This window comes from Narcine bancroftii, chromosome 8 (genome assembly GCF_036971445.1).
Source record: "Narcine bancroftii isolate sNarBan1 chromosome 8, sNarBan1.hap1, whole genome shotgun sequence".
NCBI classification, from domain to species: domain Eukaryota; kingdom Metazoa; phylum Chordata; class Chondrichthyes; order Torpediniformes; family Narcinidae; genus Narcine; species Narcine bancroftii.
This window is the reverse complement of record NC_091476.1, coordinates 168,777,184-168,798,880: the sequence shown is the minus strand read 5'-3', so window position 1 is coordinate 168,798,880 and position 21,697 is coordinate 168,777,184. Positions and strand designations below refer to the sequence as shown.

The 21,697-nt window shown below is 53.1% G+C and overlaps 1 protein-coding gene across 2 annotated transcripts; it reads right to left on the bottom strand.

Annotated features, from left to right (window-relative positions):
• Window positions 1-391: 391 nt before the first annotated feature.
• Window positions 392-20,413, bottom strand: snip1 (Smad nuclear interacting protein). Of its 2 annotated transcripts, XM_069895817.1 has the most exons (4): window positions 20,105-20,413; window positions 9,772-10,379; window positions 6,944-7,200; window positions 392-5,410 (listed from the first exon to the last, which is right to left on the bottom strand). In XM_069895817.1, the coding sequence occupies exons 1-3, from the start codon at window positions 20,318-20,320 to the stop codon at window positions 6,945-6,947; spliced, it is 1,080 nt and encodes a 359-aa protein (XP_069751918.1). In that variant the 5' UTR covers window positions 20,321-20,413; the 3' UTR covers window positions 392-5,410; window position 6,944. The 2 variants fall into 2 exon arrangements, with proteins under 2 accessions (XP_069751918.1, XP_069751917.1); XM_069895816.1 differs by having other exon boundaries at window positions 392-7,200.
• Window positions 20,414-21,697: the final 1,284 nt, after the last annotated feature.

Genomic DNA, 21,697 nt, shown 5'->3' with positions numbered 1-21,697 from the left:
CTAGATCATTAATGCATATCATGAAGAGTTGTGGGCCTAGTACTGACCCCTGCAGCACATCACTCACTACTAATTGCCAACTAGAAAAAACACCCATGCATCCCAACTCTCTTTTTTAAGTGTATAAACCAATCCTCTATCCATGCTAATACATCAATCCAAAATCCTTATCTTATGGATACGCCTTTTATTTGGAACCTATTAAATGCCTTCTGGAAATCCAAGTAAAGGGAACAACAGTACATGCAAGTTGGGCATGTGAAAAAGTGAAAACGTTTTGGGAAGATCTAAATCAGGTATTATATAAAATCACAAAAAGCCACATACCAAAAAATCCAGAGATCTTTCTTCTAAGTAATGTAAGAAGTAAAGAATTAGGCCTCAAACTGGATGAAGCACAAAAAATATTTATTGCGATAGCCTTAGCTGTATCAAAAAAATGTATAACATCAACTTGGAAATCAGAAGAGAGCATGAGAGTACAGCAATGGTACATAGAAATGAATAAATGTATTCCATTGGAAAAAATAACATATAATTTTAAAAATAAAGTCACATTATTTGAACAAATTTGGGAACCGTACATGGAACATAACAGAGAGGGCTTGCCTCAGACCTCCACCCCTAAAATGATAAGACGACAAAATGACTTGACCCAGTGTATAAAAGTAGATGACACATTTTTCTTGTTTATTTTCATTGTGTGATGACATTGTTTAATGGGTTTATTGTATTGTATATGTTGAATGTTTATTGGTTTTGGAGGGGGGTGGAAGGTAGGGGGGGGGGGAAAGGGGAGAAAATGCCACTGTGTATATTTAAGAGGGAAATGTTTGTGTGTATTTTGGTTGATATGGTTCAGTGTGAAAAATAAAAAAAATATAACAAAAAGAAATCCAAGTAAATATCATCCACCTCTATCTAATATGCTCAATAGATCCTCAAAAGTATTCTAGCATTTTCGTCAACAAGACCTGCCTTTGCTAAATCCATGCTGCATCTGTCTGACAGTTTCAATTCATTCCAGATGCCTCCCTATTTCATCTTTAATGATGGCTTCAAGCAGTTTCCCAACTACAGATGTTAAACTGGCCTAGAGTTACCTGGCTTTATCCTATAACATTTTTTGAACAGTGGTGTGACATTCACCTTCTCCCAATCTGCCAGAAAATTTTAGTAAATTATCACCAAAGCATCATCTATAATTTTTGCCATTTCTTTCAGTACGCTGGGATGCATTATGTTAGGACCTGGGGATTTCTCCATCTTTAGGCCCACAAGTTCGCACAGCACCCCTTCTTTAATGATCACTATTGTATCCAGGTCCTCCCTTCCCATTCCATGCACAACCTGTCTTTGGCATGGTAGACATGTTCTCCACCGTGAAGAGTGACAACATAGTAATTTAAAGCTTCTGCCAATTCCCCTTTATCATCCTCCAAGGTCTCTAACCTGGAGGGAACAAAAAAAAACCTCAGACTGCATCCACATTTATCTAATATCCTCAGCTAAGAGTCCTGATGGCTTTCTTTGGCTTGGCTTCGCGGACAAAGATTTATGGAGGGGTATGTCCACGTCTGCTGCAGGCTCGTTGGTGACTGACAAGTCCGACGTGGGACAGGCAGGCACGGTTGCAGCGGTTGCAAGGGAAAATTGGTTGGTTGGGGTTGGGTGTTGGGTTTTTCCTCCTTTGTCTTTTGTCAGTGAGGTGGGCTCTGCGGTCTTCTTCAAAGGAGGTTGCTGCCCGCTGAATTGTGAGGCGCCAAGATGCACAGTTGGAGGCGATATCAGCCCACTGGCAGTGGTCAATGTGGCAGGCACCAAAAGATTTCTTTAAGCAGTCCTTGTACCTCTTCTTTGGTGCACCTCTTGTCTCGGTGGCCAGTGGAATGCTCGCCACGTAACAAGATCTTGGGAAGGCGATGGTCCTCCATTCTGGAGACGTGACCCACCCATCGCAGTTGGGTCTTCAGCAGCATGAATTCGATGCTTGTGAACTCTGCCAGCTCAAGTACTTCAGTGTTGGTGATGAAGTCACTCCAATGAATATTGAGGATGGAGCGGAGACAACACTGATGCAAGCGTTCTAGGAGCCGTAGGTGATGCCGGTAGAGGACCCATGATTCAGAGCCGAACAGGAGCGTGGGTATGACAACGGCTCTGTACACACTGATCTTTGTGTGTTTCTTCAGGTGGTTGTTTTTCCAGACCCTTTTGTGTAGTCTTCCAAAGGCGCTATTTGCCTTGGCGAGTCTGTTGTCTATCTCATTGTCGATCCTTGCATCCGATGAAATGGTGCAGCCGAGATAGGTAAACTGGTTGACCGTTTTGAGTTTTGTTTGCACGATGGAGATGTGGGGGGGCTGGTAGTCATGGTGGGGAGCTGGCTGATGGAGGACCTGTTTTCTTCAGGCTGACTTCCAGGCCAAACATTTTGGCAGTTTCCGCAAAACAGGACGTCAAGCGCTGAAGTGTTGGCTCTGAATGGGCAACTAAAGCAGCATCGTCTGCAAAGAGTAGTTCATGGACAAGTTGCTCTTGTGTCTTGGTGTGAGCTTTCAGGCACCTCAGATTGAAGAGACTGCCATCCGTGCGGTACCGGATGTAAACAGCGTCTTCATTGTTGAGGTCTTTCATGGCTTCACGCTGTTGTTAATGGAGAAGGGTTCAGAGAGCTCATTGCTATATCTGACCCGACCTTGTTGGTTTTCGTGCAGTTGGATAACCATGTTGAGGAACTTGGGGGGGCATCCGAGGCACTCTAGTATTTGCCAAAGCCCTTTCCTGCTCACGGTGTCGAAGGCTTTAGTGAGGTCAACAAAGGTGATGTAGAGTCCTTTGTTTTGTTCTCTGCACTTTTCTTGGAGCTGTCTGAGGGCAAAGACCATGTCAGTGGTTCCTCTGTTTGCGCGAAAGCCGCACTGTGATTCTGGGAGAACATTTTCGGCGACACTAGGTATTATTCTATTTAGGAGAATCCTAGCGAAGATTTTGCCTGCAATGGAGAGCAGCGTGATTCTCCTGTAGTTTGAGCAGTCTGATTTCTCGCCTTGTTTTTGTACAGGGTGATGATGATGGCATCACAAAGGTCCTGAGGCAGCTTTCCTTGGTCCCAGTAGAGCATGAAAAACTCATGCAGTTTTGCCGCCAGCCTTCCAGACCTCTGGGGGGATTCCATCCATACCTACTGCTTTGCCACTTTTCAGTTGTTCAATTGCCTTATATGTCTCTTCCCGGGTAAGGACCTCATCCTTTCCCAAGCCTTGCAAAACACCCCGGAGGTTCCCCAGGCAAGGCCGCTCTGGTGGGGCGCAGACTTGGGGCTGATGGCTTTAATTCACTAGTAAATGGGTCATTATTAATAGTTTGGTATAATGCATAACCACCTGGACATTTACAGAACTCTACACCAGCAACAAAATCCAGCAATTTCACTGAGGTTGAACATTTATAAAAATAGTAGGAAAATAAACTTTCTTTGCAATGGTTTATGTAAGATTATTAATATTTGGGGAGAATTTATAAGAATTAGAGTAGGTCACATACATTGACACATTTTAAAACAGATCTTATTTGAAAGACTTGAAGAATTCACATTGCAGATTCTCTGGAGAATGTAAGCACCTTTCACAAGTAGGTGTGAATCAGTTAATTGAACTGAGGTCATAAAATGCTTGACCATTGTCTTGTTGGAGTCATGCTGTCTATCAGTACCCTTTCTGCAAAGTGCTCATAGAAAGGTCACTCCTGGATTTTGTTTATCTGACAACAGATGGGAGCAGAAGAACCGTTTTCTTCAGGAAGGTGGGGATTTTGCAAGACACGAGTCAGTTGGCGTTTCAGTTGGAAAAGAGAGTTGAGTTAATAGCTCAGTTGGTCAGTCAGTCAGTGTGTGGGACACTGACAAGCAACTGAAAAGTTCAATCCAGGGAAAACTGTTTGAAACTGATGAAAGCAAGTTCCAGAGCAGTAGATGGCTGGAAGTGCTATCTGTCTGATGTTTCTCTTGAAATTCAGGAAGGAATGGAACTCTGTGGTAGCTTGAAGAAAGAGGTTACCATCTAGAAGACCCTGATGGGACAAGTTTCATCAGCGAGACCCTGAGGTGACTAGTGGTGGTACCTCAGTTGTGGAAATCCTGGAGCAACAAATATCTCTCTGCAAACTCTACAAGAACCTTCCTGAGCGGTAAACATTTACCTTTCAAGCACCAAGCCTGGTGAACTTTATACATGTTAACTTCTGTGCACAGTATGGTGATTGCCTGCAACCAGAGAACTTGGAAGGAGAAGTGAGATTGAACTGTGAACCAAAGAACTTTCCTTGAATTTACACACACACTGCATACATGTGCTCTTAGAATTAGAAGGGGGTTAATTTGGGTTAGTTAAGTATAGAATTAAGTTAAAGTTTGATTCTATTTTCAGGTTTGAAGTTGATAAAAAATAACTTTTGTTTTGAAAGCCACTTGTCTTTGTGAATGTCTATTGCTGCTGGGTTTTGGGGTCCTTTGGGCTCATAACACTACCAAGACCTTCAATAATGACCTTGATATGTGCCTATCTTGACCACATTCCCATGGGCAGTTGTCAAATAGAACAGGTTCAGTTTCTTTTTCAAGGCAGCCTTTTTTTAAAAAAAACAAAGAAGGTACTCAACACGTGAAAAATATTGCTTGAAATCTACTTTACTAAAAATTATACAGACTGCCAAAAACATAGGAGAGATTGTAATAAATATTACAATCTACAGAACACCACTTTTATTTATACAACAAAATATAATTTGAGCAGTATTTTAAAACAGCTTTCCGTTAATAACAAAATGCAGCAAAAGGCAGGCTTGTGCCGCTGCCTAGTTTCACTCTCCTGTTGCTTAGCAACAATCCAACTTCACTATACAACTGCATTGGGGACAGGGTAAAGTTGAGCCCTTTGGTATGATAATCTATGAGCATTTTAGCAGATGCATGTATTCACAAAGAATTATGTCAAGTACAATTTTTTTTCCTGAATCGCTGTTTTCAAGGCCTAAACACATCAGTGTAATTATACACTTAAAAGCAGTAATTATCTGTTACCCGCTTTCCTATTATTTTTTGAAGAAACACAACATTTATATCACATATGGCTTCTCAAGCAGGCTTTTAACATCAAAATCTCATGTGAAGAGAGGAAAAACCTCCTCTCTAAACAAAATCAGTCCAATACGTCAACGAGAAATACAAATCAATGAAGCTAACAGAATCCACCCCCACCAATCTGTCATTTCTTAAAAATTAAATTTTTCGCTCCAAGCAGTTATGGCGGAGGTGTCAGATGCAGGCATCTCAAATGCCAAGTCCATCAAGGCAATGAAAATTATTTAAAAACAATAAATGCCGGCAAACACTCATGAGGTCCTGCAGCATCTGTGGAGAGAACATAGGGTTAATGTTCCAGGTCCATGGCTATTCACAAGAGCTACAAAAAAAAATAATTTGCTAGTGGAATAGAGATGTCCCAATCAATTTTTGAAACTATAGTACAAATATGCTTTTGGATGATGCTATCCTCACTCATTCAGGGTCTTAAATATGACAGCAAGAATCAGATTATGTTGGGTGTCTAAAGAATCCGGAGGGGGGGGGCGGGGGAAGGCATTTAAATTGTCCATGTTACGTTTGCTGACAATTAGTACAGGAATTTAAATTCAAGATTTTGATTCATTTTTCCCCAATCATAACCACTGGAATGTTTGCATATCCCATTTAGCAGATTACTTAAGGAAAAGATGGATCCCTCTCAGTACAAAGCATGCACAAAATGCAAGTACTAGGCAAAGTATAATTTAGTATACTAGTTACAATATTTTCATCAGTTGATGTGTCGGCATGTCATTTTTACTGTGCACAAGTACAACTGCATTAGAGCCTCCAAATCAAATGCGATTAATCAATAAAGAAGCAGAGGGTTATACCTCTAAGGTTCATTGTGCAGTAGTTTGTTGAGGGTCCTGTTGTCTTTTTTTGCCTCTAACTCAAAATAACAACTTACTGCCAGCTGAGAGAGAAAAAAAATGAAACCTTTAACCACAATCTCTTGCCTGACTGGAGCGTTTAAGTAACTAAGAATGACTTCCCTCCTTCCAAAGCAATGAGTATAAGAAAACATTTCGGGGGAGAAACTCTAACTGCACAAAGATACTCTACGTCGTGTAGTTTGACAAAAGATTCAAAGCAGGTTATTTTCAGACAAAAAAAGTCTTCAATTCTTTTTACCATTAATAGATTATCCAAATAGCACAGGGATCTGAAATGCCTGTTATTGTAACTTATGTATGTAACAAGGGTTTTAGATTAGGGGAAAAAAAAGTGATTTATACACAGAAAAAAATTAATCTTGAGACTAGCAACTCAACATTTCTGAACCTGCAAAAGCCAACAGGGATATGAAAGAAGCCCAAGCAGTATTTGATTCTTGTTTTCTGACATCCTCAGAGTCAATAGATAACGGAGTTCATTGTACTCTGTTGAATAACTTGAAACAAATAATAACAAAAATCATGTATTCCTTCATCAATGAAAACACTGCCCTCTGTTAAATTGATGCCAGAATTCCATGGATCCTTGCTATCCTTTTGTGAAGCTCCTGAACACCATACTGAAGTCAATGCATCAGACTGCAAAACATGAAAATTGATTGCAGTACAGAAGCTTGAACATTTGGTCTGAAGGAATGACACGCTCAATTCTACTAGTGACGTTGCATTTCATTCTCAAGTTGACGTGGAACTCCAATTTGAGTCAATATGCACTTTCAGTTGGCTCGGCTGAGACAAAAAACTAAACTGCTCATTTGTTCACTGATCCTTATAATTGGAGTACAACCATTTAAACTGCAAGGGGAAGTGAAACTGCCGTGCTAATTTCAAAATGCACAGTAGGGAGGTTTTTTCTTTATACATTAACTTTCAAGTTCCTCGTCTTCATCATTCTGCTGTTTTGCATCCACCTCAGCAGTATCTGAGAACTCATGCAAAATGACATATTCCCTGCTACTGAAACCGAACTTCAGTACATCCTTTTCTCGGAGTTCATAGTACCGTTGTACTTCAATACGTTGGTTGTTAAGGTAGGTGCCATTAGCAGAGCTCAGGTCGATGATATATGGCCTCACTCTACGGCCAGGTGTACCATCACTTCGTGTGAACTCCACAAGTCTATGGAGTAAAAATGGACAGCAAATTACTTCACTTAACAATTGTACTTTTAAATATTAAAGATCTATTTCATATCAGCATCATTCAGACAAGACATGCATTGAGGCTTTGCCCAAGGGAAGAAAAATATACCAAAGATTGGCATACTGCCACAGCTAGCAGAGTCGCTGGCTCACAACTCCCACTACCTGGTTACATTCCTGATCTCCAGTGGTATTTGAAGACTACAATTTCTTTCCTGTGGGTTTTTCCCAAGTTATCTGATTTCTACCTACAACCCAAATACATTCAAGTTGGGAGGTTAACTGGGTACGATAAATTAGGTGAATGATTAGAAGGTAGGCTGGGGAAGTGGGGGGGGGGGGGGGGGGTGGTGGGAAGAGGATGTGTGGTGGCTTTTGATGGGAATGTGGACAGAATTAAATGGAATTAGGGCAAATGAGTGTTTGATGTTCAGATGCGCTGACAAACTTTTTTGAACACTATAATTTTCCAGATCAAGTTCATAACATTACAAAATGAGGGAAAGACAGAGATACACGCAGGTGTATCATTTTTTAATGCTGAATGGAGAAATTGAAAAAAGAACTCCAGTAAATTTGCCAGAGCCTTTAGAGAGCAGCATTAAATCAGAATAATGAACATTTTAAGTCAATTATTTTACAAACTGAAGCATTAATCCTGTTTAGAAATACTACCTGATGGTGAGTGGTTTCACAGATTTTCTTTTTATTTCACATATCCAGCACCTTGTTTTTGATTACTATGGAATATAACAACGAGGAAAATAAAAACATTTACATAACAATTTTGTTAAGGGAGTTACCTAAAAACCATTCATTAAAACAAAGTGAAAGGAACTAAATAGTAGCAGTAAAAACCACATCAAGTAAAATTCTCTCCCAGCACAAATAACCAACGTGAAATCACAATAAAGTTTAAATTTAATTTTTAAATTTCAAATTTTATTCACAGCATGTTAGAAGTTGATTCTGGACATTTAAACCAGTGCTGCCCAATTAACCAATAACCCTATACATTTTGGGTGGTGGAAGGAAACCAGAGTACCCAGGGAAAGCTCATGGCAAATATGGGCAGAACGTACAAACTCATTACAGACGTAGAGCCACCCGTTAGTTGCTCATTTCTTAGATTGAGCCTGGTGTGGTGTATACACGTTAGCATTATAGCTGACAAATTAGGCATTCATTCTCATGACATTCCCACCATTAACAGCAACATTAGAAGAGGGAATGAGAGAAAATAAATCACTCCTAATAGCCAAAACAAATAAATTGATAAGATGCAAATGTAAAGCATGCATATTCATTTTAAATGTTTTGAATTGTTTAATGCCTCCTGACTCCACCCAAAAATTATTTGCTAAAATTGTGCATGCAATTCAAAAGTACAGTAGTTGCCAATAACTAAGTTAGAAGGTTTGTAAAAAATGTACAAACCCATGTTCTTTATCCTTAAACATCACTCTCAACCAAGGTCAGCTATTTCTACCCCCAGCCCCAAGAAGACTGTCCGTTTCCCCAGGTCAATCTCTTCCGAGAGTAAAATATCACAATTATCACCAATCCCATTCTATAAAAGAGCTGACCAAACAATGAATTAAGATTTATTTTTCTTTAAATTATCACAGTTGAAGTCCGAAAATCTAAACTGCTCAGGGATGCGTTCATCCTGATTTTTAGGATTCTTGAGCAGTACGTTTAAAATTCAGATTTAAGGAGGGAAAAAAAAGAGATGAACAGGGTAAACTTTCATTTGCAAATACAGTATGCTTCATTTATCAAAATGAGCAGTTTTAAAGAAAAAATAAAGTCATGTTGTTGCAGTTGTACATCTGCAGCACTTATGTGCACACACACAAAATTAAAAAAGATTGAGAGGTTTTGAAAAGTCTGAATTTATGGCATCTGGATTTTTGGACTTCAACTGAAACAGCATTTCTTGGAGAACTTTCACCAAACCACTATTCTGTCCAGTAGATTTTAAAAAAAATTCTTAATTTCTGCACTTCCTCTTAAGATCAAGTGGGAAAGATATATGTGGAGCTGGAATCAACAATGTCCCAAAACAAACAAAAAAAAATCCATGATGGAAGATGAAGAAAAAGTTCTTATTCTTAAAACAGACATGAGCAGGACATGACACCAAGATACAAGGTGTGTTTCAAATATAACACACCTTCTCACTATCAGCATATGACAAAGCAGCAAACAATGCCAGTGTCTCACAGTGCCATTTGTTTCTGTGCAATATTCTGTGCAGTTTGTAGATCCCAATTTAAATTTGTGGGTGCACTTTTTATTGTAGTTACTTCCAAAGGGAAAAAAAAATGGAGAAAGCATTTAGTATTCCACATATAGGTTCGAAAAGTTAACAGGAAATCTCAAACTTGTGTAACATGATTACAACAGATGCTGTATCTGATAACAAGGTCCAACCAATGGCCATGGCATATACAGGTCAGCAATATCCAACCAATGGCCACAGCATCTAAAAATGTGAAAGAAAACTCCTCACACAAACTGTATTCATTCAGAACCCAACACAAACCTGTACTGTAGCACTGCATGTTGCTTGGAACAGGAGGGATGGTCAATTGGGATGTCCACTATTCTGCGTTGCCGACCCAAAAGGTAGGCACTCTGACGATGAATGTGCATGACTGGAAGAGGCTCGTCATTCTTGAATGGATAAAGTCGCCATCGTTTCCTTGGGATCCGGGACTCTGGTGGTTCATTGTACTTTATCACCACTCCACGAAAGGTATTTGTATCCTCCACAAGAGCACCAGATAACTCAAAATTAGGCTCTTCTTTAACCTGTGCAGTGTTGCCACTGCTAGCCTGACTACTGTTCGGTTCAGATTCAGGATTCTCAGCGCCGAGTGCTTTAAACCGATTACGATTCAGACGCCTTCTTTCGTTGTGATACTCTCGCTCGGCCTGCTGCTCATTCAGCTGCTGAACTTCCCTGTCCCGACCACTCATGCTGTGCTCTGTGCGAGGCCCTCCATTCTTTTTGCTGTGGACTCGCCTATGGTCTGACCACTCTTTGCGCCGTTCTCTATCACCATCCTTCTTGCGTCGGTGCTCGTTTCCTTCAGCGTGGTCTTTGTGGCGTCTTTCATTGTGTTCATGCCGTGGATGGTCGTGCCGTTCCTGGAACCAAGAGTAAAATCCAATTTGGCCAGCCAGAACACAGCTAGGAATTCACAAGATATAGGAGCAGAAATAGGCCATGGGGTTATTGAGTCTGCTCTGCCATTCTAATCATGAGCTGATCCATCTACCCAATCCCCAGCTTTCTCCCCTTCACCCTTGATGCTCTGACGAATCAAAGTGTTTTTAGTGTCCTTTTTTTAAAAAAATGTGCCATAATTTTAGTAGCAAACTATTTATTGAAATAAATTAAGATAAAGAAATAAATTATTCTAAATTTGCTTTTAGAATTAATACACTTCCAATTAAAAAAATACATTGCTGGGATTTTATTAGGAAACTATTTTATGAAATTAACCAAAATAACTGTAGATGATTCAGTTTACTTTTCATCTCCTTCCCATCACCAGAATAAAATAAAACACATTTCCAGGCTGAAATTAATTTTGAACCATTCACAAGTGAACAACTTTATCTCACAGGGAGAGTTCATTATGTGATGCCTGCTTAAGCTCATTACAAAAGATGCTCTATTTGTCTTGCTTCTTGCGTTTCAAAGTCCCACCATGTCCAAAGGTTTACTCATTGAAAGTTACTGCAGATTGTATTTTGACCCACTCTCTCACCAACCACATTCCAGATCTCGATAACTTACCTTAATCCCCCCCCCCCACCTTCCCCCTGCCTGGTTTCCTTCAGGTTTATGCCCTTGAGTAACTGATCCATCCACCAGATTGATCCTCCTTCACCATCTACCCATTCTCAACTTGGAACCACATCCCTCTCCATTCCCATCACAGGATATCAGTTTAAGGTCAAGGGAGTGACCTTAAAACATATTTTAAAATTAAAACATGGAGAAGTGGATACCTGAAATGTGTCGCTGGAAATGGTGGCAGAGGCTGACACAATAAGGACTTTTAAAAGACTCTTATACAGGCACATCGATGTAAGAACAATAAAGGGAGTGAGGTAGGGAAGATTTAAAAATATAGGCCAACAAAAAAATGTTGGCCAAAAGGGTTGGAATATTCTCTGTTCAGAGAAGAAAGCTGAACTGTTGATAGGTATCTGGTGTGGACAGTGTGAGGAGGGATCCACCTTCTCTCCCACCCAAAGCTGGGACACTCACGTGGCCGACTGGGTGAGGCGAGAGTCTCCTTCAACTCCAAGCACGATCGTGAGACACCCACCTGGGTGAGGAGGGAGCCTCCTTCCCCACCAAGCCCAACCCTGAGACACCCACCTGAGTGAGGAGGGAGCCTCCTTCCCCACCCAGCCCGACAACGAGACACCCAGCTGGGAGAGGAGGGAGCCTCCTTCCCCACCCAGCCCGAACTTGAAACACCCACCTGGGTGAGGAGGGAGCCTCCTTCCCCTCACAGCCCAAACCTGAGACACCCACCTGGGTGAGAAGGGAGCCTCCTTCCCCTCCCAGCCCGACCCCGGGACACCCACCAGGGGGAGGAGGGAGCCTCCTTCCCCTCCCAGCCCGACCCCGGGACACCCACCTGAGTGAGGAGGGAGCCTCCTTCCCATCCCAGCCCGACCCCGGGACACCCATCTGAGTGAGGAGGGAGCCTCCTTCCCCTCCCAGCCCGACCCCGGGACACCCACCTGGGTGAGGAGGGAGCCTCCTTCTCCTCCCAGCCCGACCCCGGGACACCCACCAGAGTGAGGAGGGAGACTCCTTCCCCTCCCAGCCCGACCCTGGGACACCCACCTGAGTGAGGAGGGAGCCTCCTTCCCCTCCCAGTCGACCCCGGGACACCCACCTGGGTGAGGAGGGAGCCTCCTTCCCCTCACAGCCCAAACCTGAGACACCCACCTGGGTGAGAAGGGAGCCTCCTTCCCCTCCCAGCCCGACCCCGGGACACCCACCAGGGGGAGGAGGGAGCCTCCTTCCCCTCCCAGCCCGACCCCGGGACACCCACCTGAGTGAGGAGGGAGCCTCCTTCCCATCCCAGCCCGACCCCGGGACACCCATCTGAGTGAGGAGGGAGCCTCCTTCCCCTCCCAGCCCGACCCCGGGACACCCACCTGGGTGAGGAGGGAGCCTCCTTCTCCTCCCAGCCCGACCCCGGGACACCCACCAGAGTGAGGAGGGAGACTCCTTCCCCTCCCAGCCCGACCCTGGGACACCCACCTGAGTGAGGAGGGAGCCTCCTTCCCCTCCCAGTCGACCCCGGGACACCCACCTGGGTGAGGAGGGAGCCTCCTTCCCCACCCAGCCCGACCCTGAGACACCCACCTGGGTGAGGAGGGAGCCTCCTTCCACTCCCAGCCCGACGCCGGGACACCCACCTGAGTGAGGAGGGAACCTCCTTCCCCTCCCAGCCCGACCCTGAGACACCCACCTGAGTGAGGAGGGAGCCTCCTTCCCCACCCAGCCCGACAACGAGACACCCAGCTGGGAGAGGAGGGAGCCTCCTTCCCCACCCAGCCCGAACTTGAAACACCCACCTGGGTGAGGAGGGAGCCTCCTTCCCCTCACAGCCCAAACCTGAGACACCCACCTGGGTGAGAAGGGAGCCTCCTTCCCCTCCCAGCCCGACCCCGGGACACCCACCAGAGTGAGGAGGGAGACTCCTTCCCCTCCCAGCCCGACCCTGGGACACCCACCTGAGCGAGGAGGGAGCCTCCTTCCCCTCCCAGTCGACCCCGGGACACCCACCTGGGTGAGGAGGGAGCCTCCTTCCCCACCCAGCCCGACCCTGAGACACCCACCTGGGTGAGGAGGGAGCCTCCTTCCACTCCCAGCCCGACGCCGGGACACCCACCTGAGTGAGGAGGGAGCCTCCTTCCCCACCCAGCCCGACAACGAGACACCCAGCTGGGAGAGGAGGGAGCCTCCTTCCCCTCCCAGCCCGACACAGGGACACCCACCTGAGCGAGGAGGGAGCCTCCTTCCCCACCCAGCCCAACCCTGAGACACCCACCTGAGCGAGGAGGGAGCCTCCTTCCCCTCGCAGCCCGACCCCGGGACACCCACCTGAGTGAGGAGGGAGCCTCCTTCTCCTCCCAGCCCGACCCCGGGACACCCACCAGAGTGAGGAGGGAGACTCCTTCCCCTCCCAGCCCGACCCTGGGACACCCACCTGAGTGAGGAGGGAGCCTCCTTCCCCTCCCAGTCGACCCCGGGACACCCACCTGGGTGAGGAGGGAGCCTCCTTCCCCACCCAGCCCGACCCTGAGACACCCACCTGGGTGAGGAGGGAGCCTCCTTCCCCTCCCAGCCCGACGCCGGGACACCCACCTGAGTGAGGAGGGAACCTCCTTCCCCTCCCAGCCCGACCCTGAGACACCCACCTGAGTGAGAAGGGAGCCTCCTTCCCCTCCCAGCCCGACCCTGGGACACCCACCTGAGTGAGGAGGGAGCCTCCTTCCCCTCCCAGCCCGACCCCGGGACACCCACCTGAGTGAGGAGGGAGCCTCCTTCCCCTCCCAGCCCGACCCCGGGACACCCACCTGAGCGAGGAGGGAGCCTTCTTCCCCTCCCAGCCGGACCCCGGGACACCCACTTGGGTGTGGAGGGAGCCTCCTTCCCCACACAGCCCGACCACGGGACATCCACCTGAGTGAGGAGGGAGCCTCCTTCCCCTCCCAGCCCGACCCCGGGACACCCACCTGAGTGAGGAGGGAGCCTCCTTCCCCTCCCAGCCCGACCCTGGGACACCAACCTGAGTGAGGAGGGAGCCTCCTTCCCCTCCCAACCCGACCCCGGGACACCCACCTGAGTGAGGAGGGAGCCTCCTTCCCCTCCCAGCCCGACCCTGAGACACCCACCTGAGTGAGGAGGGAGCCTCCTTCCCCTCCCAGCCCGACCCTGGGACACCCACCTGAGTGAGGAGGGAGCCTCTTTCCCCTCCCAGCCCGACACAGGGACACCCACCTGAGCGATAAGGGAGCCTCCTTCCCCACCCAGCCCAACCCTGAGACACCCACCTGAGCGAGGAGGGAGCCTCCTTCCCCTCGCAGCCCGACCCCGGGACACCCACCTGAGTGAGGAGGGAGCATCCTTCTCCTCCCAGCCCGACCCCGGGACACCCACCAGAGTGAGGAGGGAGACTCCTTCCCCTCCCAGCCCGACCCTGGGACACCCACCTGAGTGAGGAGGGAGCCTCCTTCCCCTCCCAGTCGACCCCGGGACACCCACCTGGGTGAGGAGGGAGCCTCCTTCCCCACCCAGCCCGACCCTGAGACACCCACCTGGGTGAGGAGGGAGCCTCCTTCCCCTCCCAGCACGACGCCGGGACACCCACCTGAGTGAGGAGGGAACCTCCTTCCCCTCCCAGCCCGACCCTGAGACACCCACCTGAGTGAGGAGGGAGCCTCCTTCCCCTCCCAGCCCGACCCTGGGACACCCACCTGAGTGAGGAGGGAGCCTCCTTCCCCTCCCAGCCCGACCCCGGGACACCCACCTGAGTGAGGAGGGAGCCTCCTTCCCCTCCCAGCCCGACCCCGGGACACCCACCTGGGTGAGTAGGGAGCCTCCTTCCCCACCCAGACCGACCCTGAGACACCCACCTGAGCGAGGAGGGAGCCTCCTTCCCCTCCCAGCCCGACCCTGGGACACCAACCTGAGTGAGGAGGGATCCTCCTTCCCCTCCCAACCCGACCCCGGGACACCCACCTGAGTGAGGAGGGAGCCTCCTTCCCCTCCCAGCCCGACCCTGAGACACCCACCTGAGTGAGGAGGGAGCATCCTTCCCCTCCCAGCCCGACCCTGGGACACCCACCTGAGTGAGGAGGGAGCCTCCTTCCCCTCCCAGCCCGACCCCGGGACACCCACCTGAGTGAGGAGGGAGCCTCCTACCCCTCCCAGCCCGACCCCGGGACACCCACCTGAGCGAGGAGGGAGCCTTCTTCCCCTCCCAGCCGGACCCCGGGACACCCACCTGGGTGAGGAGGGAGCCTCCTTCCCCACCCAGCCCGACCACGGGACACCCACCTGAGTGAGGAGGGAGCCTCCTTCCCCTCCCAGCCCGACCCCGGGACACCCACCTGAGTGAGGAGGGAGCCTCCTTCCCCTCCCAGCCCGACCCTGGGACACCCACCTGAGTGAGGAGGGAGCCTCCTTCCCCTCCCAACCCGACCCCGGGACACCCACCTGAGTGAGGAGGGAGCCTCCTTCCCCTCCCAGCCCGACCCTGAGACACCCACCTGAGTGAGGAGGGAGCCTCCTTCCACTCCCAGCCCGACCCTGGGACACCCACCTGAGTGAGGAGAGAGCCTCCTTCCCCTCCCAGCCCGACACAGGGACACCCACCTGAGCGAGGAGGGAGCCTCCTTCCCCACCCAGCCCAACCCTGAGACACCCACCTGAGCGAGGAGGGAGCCTCCTTCCCCTCGCAGCCCGACCCCGGGACACCCACCTGAGTGAGGAGGGAGCCTCCTTCTCCTCCCAGCCCGACCCCGGGACACCCACCAGAGTGAGGAGGGAGACTCCTTCCCCTCCCAGCCCGACCCTGGGACACCCACCTGAGTGAGGAGGGAGCCTCCTTCCCCTCCCAGTCGACCTTGGGACACCCACCTGGGTGAGGAGGGAGCCTCCTTCCCCACCCAGCCCGACCCTGAGACACCCACCTGGGTGAGGAGGGAGCCTCCTTCCCCTCCCAGCCCGACGCCGGGACACCCACCTGAGTGAGGAGGGAACCTCCTTCCCCTCCCAGCCCGACCCTGAGACACCCACCTGAGTGAGGAGGGAGCCTCCTTCCCCACCCAGCCCGACCACGGGACATCCACCTGAGTGAGGAGGGAGCCTTCCTTCCCCTCCCAGCCCGACCCCGGGACACCCACCTGAGTGAGGAGGGAGCCTCCTTCCCCTCCCAGCCCGACCCTGGACACCCACCTGAGTGAGGAGGGAGCCTCCTTCCCCTCCCAACCCGACCCCGGGACACCCACCTGAGTGAGGAGGGAGCCTCCTTCCCCTCCCAGCCCGACCCTGAGACACCCACCTGAGTGAGGAGGGAGCCTCCTTCCCCTCCCAGCCCAACCCTGGGACACCCACCTGAGTGAGGAGGGAGCCTCTTTCCCCTCCCAGCCCGACACAGGGACACCCACCTGAGCGAGGAGGGAGCCTCCTTCCCCACCCAGCCCAACCCTGAGACACCCACCTGAGCGAGGAGGGAGCCTCCTTCCCCTCGCAGCCCGACCCCGGGACACCCACCTGAGTGAGGAGGGAGCATCCTTCTCCTCCCAGCCCGACCCCGGGACACCCACCAGAGTGAGGAGGGAGACTCCTTCCCCTCCCAGCCCGACCCTGGGACACCCACCTGAGTGAGGAGGGAGCCTCCTTCCCCTCCCAGTCGACCCGGGGACACCCACCTGGGTGAGGAGGGAGCCTCCTTCCCCACCCAGCCCGACCCTGAGACACCCACCTGGGTGAGGAGGGAGCCTCCTTCCCCTCCCAGCACGACGCCGGGACACCCACCTGAGTGAGGAGGGAACCTCCTTCCCCTCCCAGCCCGACCCTGAGACACCCACCTGAGTGAGGAGGGAGCCTCCTTCCCCTCCCAGCCCGACCCTGGGACACCCACCTGAGTGAGGAGGGAGCCTCCTTCCCCTCCCAGCCTGACCCCGGGACACCCACCTGAGTGAGGAGGGAGCCTCCTTCCCCTCCCAGCCCGACCCCGGGACACCCACCTGGGTGAGTAGGGAGCCTCCTTCCCCACCCAGCCCGACCCTGAGACACCCACCTGAGCGAGGAGGGAGACTCCTTCCCCTCCCTGCCCGACCCCGGGACACCGACCTGAGCGAGGAGGGAGCCTCCTTCCCCTCCCAGCCCGACCCCGGGACACCCACCTGAGCGAGGAGGGAGCCTCCTTCCCCTCCCAGCCCGACCCCGGGACACCCACCTGGGTGAGTAGGGAGCCTCCTTCCCCACCCAGCCCGACCCTGAGACACCAACCTGAGCGAGGAGGGAGCCTCCTTCCCCTCCCAGCCCGACCCCGGGACACCGACCTGAGCGAGGAGGGAGCCTCCTTCCCCTCCCAGCCCGACCCCGGGACACCCACCTGAGCGAGGAGGGAGCCTCCTTCCCCTCCCAGCCCGACCCCGGGACACCGACCTGAGCGAGGAGGGAGCCTCCTTCCCCTCCCAGCCCGACCCCGGGACACCCACCTGGGCGAGTAGGGAGCCTCCTTCCCCACCCAGCCCAACCCTGAGACACCCACCTGAGCGAGGAGGGAGCCTCCTTCCCCTCCCAGCCCGACCCCGGGACACCCACCTGGGTGAGGAGGGAGCCTCCTTCCCCACCCAGCCCGACCCTGAGACACCCACCTGAGCGAGGAGGGAGCCTCCTTCCCCTCCCAGCCCGACCCCGGGACACCGACCTGAGCGAGGAGGGAGCCTCCTTCCCCTCCCAGCCCGACCCCGGGACACCCACCTGAGCGAGGAGGGAGCCTCCTTCCCCTCCCAGCCCGACCCCGGGACACCCACCTGAGCGAGGAGGGAGCCTCCTTCCCCTCCCAGCCCGACCCCGGGACACCCACCTGGGTGAGTAGGGAGCCTCCTTCCCCACCCAGTCCGACCCTGAGACACCCACCTGAGCGAGGAGGGAGCCTCCTTCCCCTCCCAGCCCGACCCCGGGACACCGACCTGAGCGAGGAGGGAGCCTCCTTCCCCTCCCAGCCCGACCCCGGGACACCCACCTGAGCGAGGAGGGAGCCTCCTTCCCCTCCCAGCCCGACCCCGGGACACCGACCTGAGCGAGGAGGGAGCCTCCTTCCCCTCCCAGCCCGATCCCGGGACACCCACCTGGGTGAGTAGGGAGCCTCCTTCCCCACCCAGCCCAACCCTGAGACACCCACCTGAGCGAGGAATGAGCCTCCTTCCCCTCCCAGCCCGACCCCGGGACACCCACCTGAGCGAGGAGGGAGCCTCCTTCCCCTCCCAGCCCGACCCCGGGACACCCACCTGAGCGAGGAGGGAGCCTCCTTCCCCTCCCAGCCCGACCCCGTGACACCCACCTGAGCGAGGAGGGAGCCTCCTTCCCCTCCCAGCCCGACCCCGGGACACCGACCTGAGCGAGGAGGGAGCCTCCTTCCCCTCCCAGCCCGACCCCGGGACACCCACCTGGGTGAGTAGGGAGCCTCCTTCCCCACCCAGCCCAACCCTGAGACACCCACCTGAGCGAGGAGGGAGCCTCCTTCCCCTCCCAGCCCGACCCCGGGACACCCACCTGGGTGAGGAGGGAGCCTCCTTCCCCACCCAGCCCGACCCTGAGACACCCACCTGAGCGAGGAGGGAGCCTCCTTCCCCTCCCAGCCCGACCCCGGGACACCGACCTGAGCGAGGAGGGAGCCTCCTTCCCCTCCCAGCCCGACCCCGGGACACCCACCTGAGCGAGGAGGGAGCCTCCTTCCCCTCCCAGCCCGACCCCGGGACACCCACCTGAGCGAGGAGGGTGCCTCCTTCCCCTCCCAGACCGACCCCGGGACACCGACCTGAGCGAGGAGGGAGCCTCCTTCCCCTCCCAGCCCGACCCCGGGACACCCACCTGAGCGAGGAGGGAGCCTCCTTCCCCTCCCAGCCCGACCCCGGGACACCCACCTGAGCGAGGAGGGAGCCTCCTTCCCCTCCCAGCCCGACCCCGGGACACCCACCTGAGCGAGGAGGGAGCCTCCTTCCCCTCCCAGCCCGACCCCGGGACACCCACCTGAGCGAGGAGGGAGCCTCCTTCCCCTCCCAGCCCGACCCCGGGACACCCACCTGAGCGAGGAGGGAGCCTCCTTCCCCTCCCAGCCCGACCCCGGGACACCCACCTGAGCGAGGAGGGAGCCTCCTTCCCCTCCCAGCCCGACCCCGGGACACCCACCTGAGCGAGGAGGGAGCCTCCTTCCCCTCCCAGCCCGACCCCTTGACACCCACCTGAGCGAGGAGGGAGCCTCCTTTCCCTCCCAGCCCGACCCCGGGACACCCACCTGAGCGAGGAGGGAGCCTCCTTTCCCTCCCAGCCCGACCCCGGGACACCCACCTGAGCGAGGAGGGAGCCTCCTTCCCCTCCCAGCCCGACCCCGGGACACCCACCTGAGCGAGGAGGGAGCCTCCTTCCCCACCCAGCCCGACCCCGTGACACCCACCTGAGCGAGGAGGGAGCCTCCTTCCCCACCCAGCCCGACCCCGTGACACCCACCTGAGCGAGGAGGGAGCCTCCTTCCCCTCCCAGCCCGACCCCGGGACACCCACCTGAGCGAGGAGGGAGCCTCCTTCCCCTCCCAGCCCGACCCCGGGACACCGACCTGAGCGAGGAGGGAGCCTCCTTCCCCTCCCAGCCCGACCCCGGGACACCGACCTGAGCGAGGAGGGAGCCTCCTTCCCCTCCCAGCCCGACCCCGGGACACCCACCTGAGCGAGGAGGGAGCCTCCTTCCCCTCCCAGCCTAACCCCGGGACACCCACCTGGGTGAGGAGGGAGCCTCCTTCCCCACCCAGCCCGACCCTGGGACACCCACCTGAGTGAGGAGGGAGCCTCCTACCCCTCCCAGCCCGACCCTGGGACACCCACCAGGGGGAGGAGGGAGCCTCCTTCCCCTCCCAGCCCGACCCCGGGACACCGACCTGAGCGAGGAGGGAGCCTCTTTCCCCTCCCAGCCCGACCCCGGGACACCCACCTGAGCGAGGAGGGAGCCTCCTTCCCCTCCCAGCCCGACCCCGGGACACCGACCTGAGCGAGGAGGGAGCCTCCTTCCCTACCATTGCCGGGACCCGCCCGACTCCACTCACCCGTCTGCACTTGGTGTCCGGCCCCGAGTGCTGGCCGGGGCCCGGGTTCCTCCGCCCCGGGGAGCGGCCCTCCCAGTGACCGGGCGGAGAGAGGCTGCCGCCGGACGAGCCGGAACTGGAGCGGCGCCGCTGGATGGCCGCGCCTTCGCGCTTGATCTTGAGCCGGTGGCGGCGGCCGGGGCTGTCCGAGGCCTTGCGGCGGCCCCGTGCCTCCATGTTCACCGGGCGGGCGGGCGGATCCAGCGGAGCACTCGACGCCCCTCCCCCCGCAGACGACGGGCGCCGGGAGAGATGGCGGAAGAGGGAGGACAGCCCTTCCGGGGCAGCGGGGCAAAGGTGAAAGGTCAGGCTCTGAGTCCTGGCAAGGTTGCAGCCCAGAGTCCTGGCAAGGTCTCCCCCTGCTGGGCTATTTGGGCAGACGTTTGTGTGTCTCCTCCAGTCACCCTCTTGTTTCACCCCCTGATTGGAGTCTGAATGGGAAAGAGCTGGAGAATCAGCAGAAGTTCCTTCACAGAATTTGAGACAAAAATTGAGAACAAAGAACTTTTATTATACTATTACAACAGTGCAAAGTTGGGGGCTTCCCCTTACCCTGGGAATACACACAGATACTGGGGCTCACCCAACTTTTCTACAGTTCATTTCAGTGCAGAGATACCTTCCCCCCAACATTCTGCTGCCTGCTGGATTAGGTAATTCTGCCCACATGGATTCTTACTTCTTATCAGTTTATGTGTCTTCCTGCAACCTTGTTCACCAGGAAATATCATGTCTTTGTTCTTCACTCATTAATCAATCCCTAAGACTTGCTAAAGCTATCTACTTGCTATCCTGTTTTGAAGATCCTTAGTTTATTACACTTTTACAATCCTTCCTCACATTCCAGCATCCCTTCACCTTAAGTTAACCCATAATACTTCATCTCTAATGAGCACTTGCTTGACTCCTCACATTCCAGCATCCCTTCACCTTAAGTTAACCCATAATACTTTATTCCTAATTGGCACTTGCTTCCAGTATCTCTGGACTCCCAACATTCCAGTATCCCTCGCAAGCAGGTCACACAGCAACATTTCAGACATGAAACAGTGGGCAGGTGCTTGAACTAAAATAAAAAGTGGGGAGGGAGCAGGGAAGAAGGGCTATAATAGGTCACATAAGAGTCTTTTGCCATGTCCTCTTCTGGCTATTCCTCCCATAGCTGATGATGGTTCCCTTCAGCCAGTTTGGTGGGTGTGCCCTGTACCGGCACTGCGAGGCTAGCCCGCTCCTCACAGAGGAGGAATGGATTGTAGGGGGGGGGGGGAGCCCAGACCCACCCTCTCGACATCCCCTCCTGCATCCAGCATTGCAGCGCGGTGAGGTCCGAGACGTTCTGTGGGGGGTGCGGTGGGGGGGGGGGGAGAGTTCTGTTGCAGCGGATGGCCAGACCGAGCTTCGGTGCAGGGGGTGCCCTTTCCACGCTTCGTGACACGTGTTTGCAAGATGGCCGTTGACCTGACGGGAGGGTTTGCCTGCCCTTTGACAGGTCTTCTTTTTCATTCTGCAGGGTGGCTAGCCACCCTCCACACCAGGTAGGGGGAGCCAGTTTAG

What these genes read in the sequence shown, in the direction of transcription:
- snip1 (XM_069895816.1), bottom strand. Translation starts at nt 20,320, where the DNA reads ATGGAGGCACGGGGCCGCCGCAAGGCCTCGGACAGCCCCGGCCGCCGC. An exon ending in CGGACACCAAGTGCAGACGG is followed by an intron (nt 10,380 to 20,104) that starts GTGAGTGGAGTC and finishes TCTTGGTTCCAG; the next exon opens with GAACGGCACGACCATCCACG. An exon ending in CATGCAGTGCTACAGTACAG is followed by an intron (nt 7,201 to 9,771) that starts GTTTGTGTTGGG and finishes TTTACTCCATAG; the next exon opens with ACTTGTGGAGTTCACACGAA.